General features: G+C 39.6%; 2 protein-coding genes across 3 annotated transcripts in view; one reads left to right on the forward strand and one right to left on the reverse strand.

Moving 5' to 3' along the window:
• Window positions 1-4,980: 4,980 nt before the first annotated feature.
• Window positions 4,981-9,436, reverse strand: thoc7 (THO complex 7). Its single transcript, XM_060858753.1, has 8 exons — window positions 9,297-9,436; window positions 7,612-7,732; window positions 7,402-7,529; window positions 6,541-6,627; window positions 6,398-6,455; window positions 6,245-6,311; window positions 6,045-6,114; window positions 4,981-5,142 (listed from the first exon to the last, which is right to left on the reverse strand). Exons 1-8 carry the CDS (start codon window positions 9,313-9,315, stop codon window positions 5,081-5,083), a joined length of 612 nt encoding a protein of 203 aa, XP_060714736.1. The 5' UTR covers window positions 9,316-9,436; the 3' UTR covers window positions 4,981-5,080.
• Window positions 9,437-9,947: 511 nt separating this feature from the next.
• The window catches only part of LOC132838438 (ataxin-7), a 30,331-nt gene continuing 30,215 nt past the window's right edge, over window positions 9,948-10,063 (forward strand). For both annotated transcript variants that reach the window (XM_060858750.1, XM_060858749.1), the window contains exon 1: window positions 9,948-10,063. This exon is cut by the window's right edge and continues 83 nt beyond it. The gene's annotated coding sequence lies outside the window, so the exon portion shown is untranslated.

The raw sequence follows: 10,063 nt of genomic DNA on the forward strand, positions 1-10,063 counted from the left end.
CTTCACTGAGGTGGAAAACATTTCTGCTGACACTGGAGACTCCTTTCAAATATCCGTAATAATGGTAAAGTTACAAAGCAATTTCACAAGTTGTTACTATAGAAACATTAAGTTGTTACTATAGAAACGTGAAGAAATGTAAATAGGATATAGCGCATTTATTAATTGTACCAGTATAGCATTATGTTAATAGCAACTATTCTGGATTTCCTTGAGGTTCCTGAGTTCCCCTTTTACCCACTTTTAAAGCAACCTAAACTTTTAACATCCATCTTTTTCACCAGACTGTTCTCTCCTAGCAGGAGACTTGTGTTTAGTTTTCCACCTCCACACTGAAGGTTTGAGCTGAGCACCCTGGGCAGTTATTGACTGTTGTGCCTCCACACCGTTTTCACATTGTGTCCACATTTATTTTCTCGTTTGATTCCATACTGCGAGCTAGATAACACCTCCACATTCGACTCCACACTGTTCTCTCACCCAGAAACAAAACGTTCTCACCTTCATATACATCTAACAATCTGATCAGAACTCACGGCTGTCATATTAAGATAGGATGCAAAGTCACTGATTAACTAGCGAGAAACTTGTAAACGTCCCATAATTACGCTTGTTATGTGCTCACAGAATCTACAGCCGTTCTAATAATGAAGCTATTTGGGATTCATTTAGGATATGAAGCTAAACACCCCAGGCTAATTTCTGGATTAAACCCATCACCAGCTAGGCTACATTAACCAGAATGTATGCTAGTTATGCTAACCTTTATTATATAGCCCGTCTGGTTGTGAAAACAAAACAAATCTCACATCATAAAATCTTGATGAGCAAATGATTACGGTAGATATTTACAACAAATGTTGTGAGAAAAGCAGCAAACATGAAATTGCTAACAAATATTAACTATTTTTAACATCACACCATGCTATCTCTGAGGTAGTTAGAGAGGTGCTATTGTAGATATGCTAATGTTTTCTTTGTGCCATGTTTACTTAGAAAATCACTTGTCAGATATCATAGAAATTTCTAGCGAGTGAGAAATTTATTAGTAAAACATTTAGTGAGAGAAGCAACGACTACCAAACTGCTAACCATTGCTAATCAATGCTAACTGTATGTCGAAATTTGATCATGCAAATTTCTCGCCAAGTACAGAATCAGGTGGCCTTTTTTTACAATATATTTTCTTGCTTTGTGGTAATTACACAAATCTGGCAATACTTTTATCCCACGTTATGAATTATTCAACAATTACTGTTTGTCAGAAAAGTTTTTTTTAACCATTTAAAAAATGGAAACTGAAATCTGATTTTTTTTTGTTGTTGTTGTTAGCAATTAATGAATGATTCAGCAGATCCTCTATAAATGCTCTCTACTTAGGGACACTTGTTTCCCAGCTGTCGATTCGAGCGAACATCATAAATGTGATTCAGTGAGCGGATCTTGAGTAAGTGCTCTTATTCGGTGACACTTGTTACCCAGCTGTCAAAGCAAATCGGACATGTGGAGAGGACCATCAGGACGCCGTGTCCTGACCACACTGTGTACAGTACATAGCGGGGCCACAATTCTGACCAAAATCTTACCGAGCACAGCCTCTCTCTTGTCTCCATTTCAAGGGCACTTTGGTTCTGTTACCATAGCGACAGGGGAGGAGATGCCCGTCCTTTCATTTTCTTCCTTGTGTAGTGCAGAGAACAGAACATCTTGACTTTTATACGTTGAGAGTGAAAAGAGCCGGCGGTTGTATTGTGTGGGAAAACAAGAAAGAGAGCGTAAGAATGAAGGCGACTGAAAGGTTTGTCTGACATTTGACATGCATAAAGGAGACTTCAGTGCAAGACTTGCCACAATATCAGCTTTAACATAGACATGGATTGGTTAAAGATCAACACCAAAGGGGAATTTTTTGTACTTCTGCAGAGCATCTAACGGTTTAAGGTTTGTTGGTTCTTGGGTTGGTTCAAGATTTCTCCATATGTTCTCCAACAGAAGGTTTAGTTTTCAGAGAGTAAAATCCATTTAACTAGCTGAGAACATCCAAGGAACCTTTGAAAAAACATATTGTGTAAGAGTTAGAAACTTGGTTCTAGTCTGTTTTGGGGTTTTAGATGGATCTTTTAGGGACAAATTATATTTTAAATGAGCCATTTAAACTGGTTTCCTAGGTGTCTAGTACCATCTGAAGATCTTGAAGAACCCTTGGATGAACCTTTTTCTTTTTAAGAGTGTACTTATATATGCTAAACACTCAATGGAAAATAAATATAGATGCTAAATTCTTTTGGTTGGACCAGTTATTACCATTTATCTCTATTCAGCAAAAAACAATTTGTAGACCTTTTTTTTTTTTTTTCAAAAATCTCACGAGGTTCATTATTGGTAGTAGAATGTATGCATCCATTGTCTATTGAGAGTTTGAGACACAAAGCAGTACTTTTGACACTCCGTCTTGTGACATTCTAAGCATATTTACTCAATTATTGCTCGAAAGCATCCTGACGTTGATGATATTAATTCCCAAATCCAAATCTGGAGAATGTAAGAATGAATGGGGACTGTTTGGGGTTTGTTTTTCGATGCCTGAGACAAAATTCTCAGTGTCCAGCCTGGTTCTGACTCATCAGGTTGAGGTGTCTATCTCTTCACACGACCCTGAGAATCGCTTTCTGTATCCTGGTGGAACGAGGGGAATTCAGCTGCAGTCGAGACTCTAAAAAGGAGAGTTAATTAGAAACAGCGGGGCTAACTGCTGGGACCATATTTGATTATTCATAGGATTTGAGTTTGAAGCAGTTCATTGTAGGGTCTAATGTTCCTTAGAGATTTCAGGATATTTTGTCATTATAGGCTGGTGATAATGGTGGTGTTGAGGGAAACTGATGAAATACTGTGAGAGATGTTAGTCTTCCTTAACGTGTGCTTTCACAATTATTCAATTCTATTCAATTCAATTATTTCTATAGCACTTTTAACAAAGGACATTGTCTCAAAGAAGCATTACAGAACATAATTAGAGTACAAATGTTTAATATTACTATACAAAGATTAATATTAGACTTATATTTAAATATGTTTGTATTTATCCCCAATGAACAAGCCTGAGGTGACTGTGGTAAGGAAGAAACCTTGAGAGGAACCAGACTGAAAAGAGAACCTCATCCTCATTTGAGTGATGCTGGAGGGTGCGATTATAAAATGTTATAAACACCAGAGTTTTTGTTATGAGTAAATTGTGTGATTCAGAGATGTATTGGGGGGCACGGTGGCTTAGAGGTTAGCACGTTTGCCTCACACCTCCAGGGTTGGGGGTTCGATTCCCGCCTCCGCCTTGTGTGTGTGGAGTTTGTACGTTCTCCCCGTGCCTCGGGGGTTTCCTCCGGGTACTCCGGTTTCCTCCCCCGGGTCCAAAGACATGCATGGTAGGTTGATTGGCATCTCAGGAAAATTGTCCGTAGTGTGTGATTGCGTGAGTGAATGAGAGTGTGTGCCCTGTGATGGGTTGGCACTCCGTCCAGGGTGTATCCTGCCTTGATGCCCGATGACGCCTGAGATAGGCACAGGCTCCCCGTGACCCGAGGTAGTTCGGATATGCGGTAGTGAGTGAGTGAGTGAGTGAGAGAGAGTTGTACTTGCTAATTTTTCCCCATACCTGCTCCAAATTATTTTCCACAAATTTCACCTTATGCAACATTAAATGTGTAAAAACAGGCTGATTTTGGGTGAATATTGTTTGGCGTACTGGAGTCTTGTAGCTCGACTCCCTTATTAAAGCTCGACTCCTCTCAGCTGTTGGACTACGTTTGCGTGGATGTGGAAATCGTGGACTCTTGATTTTTCAGCGTTGTGCTTGAACCGGATTTGGCCTTGCTTGTCAGATTTCCTAAAGATCTTAACTCAGTGAACGGATGCAAAAGTAACGTGGTGTGACACATGCACTAAACAGTGTCGTGTGTGTGTATACAGGTGAAATGACATCGCAAACGTAGACAGAAGTTCCTGTTTCCAGAGAAGAAGCCGAGCTGACACAGAAGCGTTTGTTTGTCACTATTTTAACTAAGAATTTAAATAGCAGGATGCTAGTGTCTTCTTCTACCAGAGGTCCACAAGAATTTTCTCCAACACAGCTACCCCTCCCCACACCCCCCACACACCTCAATGTGGGCGATTAGATGTATAGGCTTTAGAAGCCCTAGAGCGTGGCTGTTTAAGAACCGATCGATATGAAAGGTCTTAACTCCGTCACTGAATGTCTGTAGATTGATTGCTTTAGACTCAACACTCAAAAAGCATAGCTTTAGCTTTAGCTTTTAATCTTTAAAAGAACCCGAGAGGTAAATGTTGTTTAGTGAGCTGTTCTACCTACATGAAGAAAATTCCTGTCTTTTTTTTTTTCCTTTTCTTTTTCAAAATCTTACATGTTCTCTCATTTTTCCAGATTATATTCCAATCAAATGTATTTTTGATACACAAAATCATCTTTCCTATAATCTTACATTCTGAGAAGATACCAAACAGGAAGTGTGACTATACCCTTTGCATATTGACTAGATGTCTTTGGTCCCAGGAGGATGTGAATCAGTCAGTATCTTATCAATACTGGTGAAATCTAACTGAAGAAATCCATGCCACAAGTTCCTGATCCATCATGGAACCAAATAAAACGGATCTAGCGCTGTTCCTGTGTGACAGCAGCACCATCTCCTGGGTTTCAAGACTATTGCACACTGTTAAGTTCATCATCTGAGATGGATCGAAAACACTAAGCCTACGCATAGAACCTTGAGCGATGATCTCGGGGGACACGGGGAAGTTGGTGCACAAGGAGAGGACCCTGGACAATCTCTTACACACCGAAGGAACCGGACTAAGGCACTGAATCGAACTCCAATGTTCTTTAACCCCCAACCGTGGAGGTGCAAAGCAAAGGTGCCAACCATAAATAATCAAACATCAGTAAAGAGGCAAAAATAAAAACGATTTTGAAAACATCACTTTTATTACAATGTACTGTTATATTGTATTAAAAGATTTTATGCAAATGGTGAAATGGGAAGAAGGAACAAAAAAAAAACAACAACTAATCTCCATTTTCCATTGGGCTTTCTTGGGACATTTCATCACTCTCCATCTTTTCATCATCTGCCAAAGAATTCAACACAAACAATTCAGCTGAGAGAATTGCAGCAAGTAGAAAAATAAACCTGACTGAAATGTCAATAAGAACTAGATCTGTAAAGTTCGTCGTGACAAACTTTGATGTTGGCTTTGACGAGGCAAGTATTCGCAAAGGCCGGTGCTTTTTGGAGGCGAGTGGACATAAGGGACAGTGTTACTTTTGGAGGCAAGTGGACAGAAAGATAGGGTGCCAAAACATTTGGAGGCAAGTGGAGACGAGCATGTGACGTAATCTGAACATATGTGAGGAAGTTCCCTTCATTGTTCTGAGTGTTCTGATATGTCACATGTCCATGTTGTAAAAAGTTTTTTGATTTTGCATATTTTGGGGGCGGAGCTGCGGCACAACAAGAAAGGCCAGTCGGTACACCAATGTAAAACTTTGTTTAGAGTCTCACCCTAAAGGAGCTGGCTTTTGTTTGGAGCTGTTTTGTTTGTTTGTTTTCTCACCCTAAAGGAGCTGGAGTTTGGTGTAGATAGTTTGAAAGCTTGCTGAGTTATAAACCTCCAAAATTTATAATGGGAGGCTATGGGAAAAAAGGCCAATTTGAGACCCGGTACCGGAAGTACCGGTACTCGGATCGCTTAGAAAAGTAAGAGCAACAAACTTCAGACCAGGTTCTACAACATAACCGAATTTGGTGCATGTGGCTCGAAAGCCCTAGGCCGCATTAAATTTTATAAATTTTTGTTTAAGCTTAAATAGGAAAACAGAATGTTGGCTTCTACAAAGCGACATAATTAGACCTGAAACTTAACCTGAAATCTGATTGGTCAAAAAAAATAAAATAAAATTAAACTTCTCTAGTTTCTAGTCCCTACATCGGTTCCTGCTGCTTAGTGTTTCTACAGAAGTTCTGACTCACTCTCTAGAGTCTGCTGAAGCTCCTGGATCGTACTGAGCAGCACGTGAAACTGTTTCTTGCGCAGCTCCAACTAGGTGATGGGGGGAAACAAAAAAAGAGAGAAAAGAGGAAAATTAGTGCTTTATTTTTAGTGCGTCAAAGCGTGAAGCGTTTAACGGAAACGATTTAAAAGGACCGGGACGGACGCAGAGCCTCCTCACCTTATCTTCTACGTTCTCTTTGATTTGCGATAGCTGGTGAAGTTCTTTGTCCAGCGCTTCAAGCTGCCTGTGGTGAAAGGGTCAACCCGTAAAATCAGTTACGAACAAAAATTTAAAGAGATTATTTAAAATAGGAGAATAGATTCTGCTTACTCCATCGTTTGGTGTCTGTCTGGATGTTGCTGGATGACTTTCGCCAAAGCGTCGTACTCTAAAAATACAAGAACGTCTCGGTTTTTCACAACACTAAACGATTCTTATGAGAGTTCTTACGAGATTCAGCGTGGTATTCGAACCTTGGCGGTTCTTCCGTATCCTCTTTGCTCTCTGGATCTCTTTTTTGCACTCTGCGATTTTCTCGTGTGCAGCTGATATGCTTTGCTCTGTGTCGAGGAAAGAGAAGAGAAACAAGCACACAAATAAAAAAAAATAAATAAAAAATACCGGAATTTCCACCTGCTCAAATAAAACAGTTAAAAAACACCTACAAGAATCTATATTTAACTGCTTGATGGACTTTTGTTAAAGAAAGGCTATTATTTATCCATCAAATTCTGGAAGTGCTCCTACACGTGAGGCTTTAACAGAGGGCTTTAAAAAAAAAACACAGATATATATATATATATATACACACATATACACACACACACAAGGCTCATGAACTTTTTTGGTTTTACTTCAGGTAATCCATATAGATAAAGCGAAATCCTAAAGGCTACACGGTAGTTTCTTTTTCTTCTCCTTCACTGGTCTCATACAATTAATCAGGACCCGTGTGGTATCTAGTGAGTGAAGGATTATTTAAGAAGCATCACAGCCATAACGGAGAACAGGACAAACAGACCGATTTCTAAAGGAAATCAAATCAGCACTGGGTACAAATGTGCTGAACAGAAAAGCATCTCAAACCACAAAGACGTTTTAGTTCCTAAAAGGTCAGTAAGTACAAATGTAGGTGCTGATGTGTGTGTACAGTGTACAATCAAACTATTATTAATAGATGGAGACGCTGGTTATTATGGGTCTGGCATCTGGTAGTCTACAGTAAGGTAGAGGAAACAAACTTTCTGGCAAACTGGCAACGTAATGCGAATGCTTCTAAGGTTGTTCAGGCATCGAGACTTATCCACCATTACATCTACAAATGCTGCTCTCACCAATGTCTGTGTAGATCTTTTCATAGTTCTCCATCTCCTTCAGGTTCATGTTGTACACCAAAAGCGTCTTTCCCATCGAAAACTCGCACTGGGACAAGCTTCCCAACATCCTCTGGTACTGAGCAAAACTGAAGGAAAGAAGAATTAACAGAGGTTAAATCTGGACCGCCGTAAACAGTACAAATCCGATTATATGACGGATCAAATCACCCTTCTTCTGGCGTCATGTTCGAGTGGCACCATTTGATGAAGCTTTTCAGGAGGACGTTGATGCGTCTGTCATCTCCGGCTCCGTCGCCGTCGATGAGCAGCCGCTTACGAATGACCTCATCTGCAATTATACACAGGAAAATACAGATGATGATATACAGTGTATATACACACAGGAGCATACAGATGATCATATATAGTGTATACACACACACACACACACACACAGGAGCATACAGATGATCATATATAGTGTATATACACACACACACACACACACACAGGAGCATACAGATGATCATATATAGTGTATACACACACACACACACACACACACAGGAGCATACAGATGATCATATATAGTGTATACACACACAGGAGCATACAGATGATCATATATAGTGTATACATACACACACACACACACACACACAGGAGCAGACAGATGATCATATATGGTGTATACACACACAGGAGCAGACAGATGATCATATATAGTATATACACACACACACACACACACAGGAGCAGACAGATGATCATATATAGTGTATACATACACACACACACACACACAAGAGCAGACAGATGATTATATATAGTGTATATATACACACACACAGGAGCAGACAGATGATCATATATAGTGTATACATACACACACACACACACACACACACACACAGGAGCATACAGATGATCATATATAGTGTATACATACACACACACACACACACACACACACAGGAGCAGACAGATGATCATATATTGTGTATACACACACACACACACACACACACACACACACACAGGAGCAGACAGATGATCATATATAGTGTATACACACACAGGAGCATACAGATGATCATATATAGTGTATATAAACACAGGAGCATATAGATGATCATATATAGTGTATACACACACACACACAGGAGCATACAGATGATCATATATAGTGTATACACACACACACACACACAGGAGCATACAGATGATCATATATAGTGTATACACACACACACACACACACACACAGGAGCATACAGATGATCATATATAGTGTATACACACACACACACACACACAGGAGCATACAGATGATCATATATAGTGTATATAAACACAGGAGCATATAGATGATCATATATAGTGTATACACACACACACACACACAGGAGCATACAGATGATCATATATAGTGTATACACACACACACACAGGAGCATACAGATGATCATATATAGTGTATACACACACACACACACACACACACACAGGAGCATACAGATGATCATATATAGTGTATATAAACACAGGAGCATACAGATGATCATATATAGTGTATATAAACACAGGAGCATACAGATGATATACAGTATATATACACACTTCACTATATAGTTTATACTACAAGCTGCTACACAGAAGGTGAAGATGGATATTTTGACAGATACATGTGTATATTTATCACCATTTTACCATACACATACACACACACACACGCGCGCGCGCGCGCATATATATAGCTACATCAGCTGGGCTAATCTGTTAGCTTCACAGCGACCGAGTGATTTCAGCTTGTTTCTAGATGCCGGGCTAAAGTTACATCGTGTTCTTCGCTTCACGTTACAAAAAGAACGTTAATCAACTCATTTTAACAGCTATACATGACTCTTACTTACCATCAGTTAGGGTGCCCATTTGTTCCTTAGTGTGTAGAGAGATTTTTCGATAGAACTTTATCGACACTCCAGGAAAGAACAAAACAGGAGGCGTTCAGAGAAACAGCGCCGCCTGTGGACGTGCCCTGTATTTCACTCACAGACAAACGATGCTGTATTTATATATATATATAATGAAAGAGAAAAAAAAATCTCTTAAGTGTATTAGGAATAAAGGAAAATATGCCTTTATCAAACATTCAAAAATTTTTAGTTTATTATTTTAGTTCATTTCCATCATATTATTTAGTCATATTTTATCTATTTATTTTGTATAGTATTTAAGTCTAAATGGAATACCTTTCATCAATTAAAATAAAAAATAAAAAAAATTAAAATCCTTCTAAAGCCTATCTATCTATCTATCTATCTATCTATCTATCTATCTATCTATCTATCTATCTATCTATCTATCTATTCCTTCTGGCATCCTACGTCAGGATTGGGTAGTTCACGATCCAATCAGCTTGCTGCTTGTGAGTTCGAACTACTGACCAATCACCGCACGCGATTTGCTTTCAGCCGAAATACGGGTAGGAGATGAAAACACACCGGTTCTCTGTTGACAGGCAGACGGTTGTGGAGCGATAAGTAGCCTGGTGCGCATGCGCACTGCTGAAGTGACGCGCTCGGTCCCAGAATGCTGCCTGGTAAACAGACATGGAAGCACCTGGTGAAGACCTCCACAGTCCCTGAGCACTGCACCCCCTTTCCGTGTTCCTCCTTCT

The sequence above is a fragment of the Tachysurus vachellii genome, chromosome 22 (assembly GCF_030014155.1).
Source record: "Tachysurus vachellii isolate PV-2020 chromosome 22, HZAU_Pvac_v1, whole genome shotgun sequence".
NCBI classification, from domain to species: Eukaryota; Metazoa; Chordata; class Actinopteri; order Siluriformes; family Bagridae; genus Tachysurus; species Tachysurus vachellii.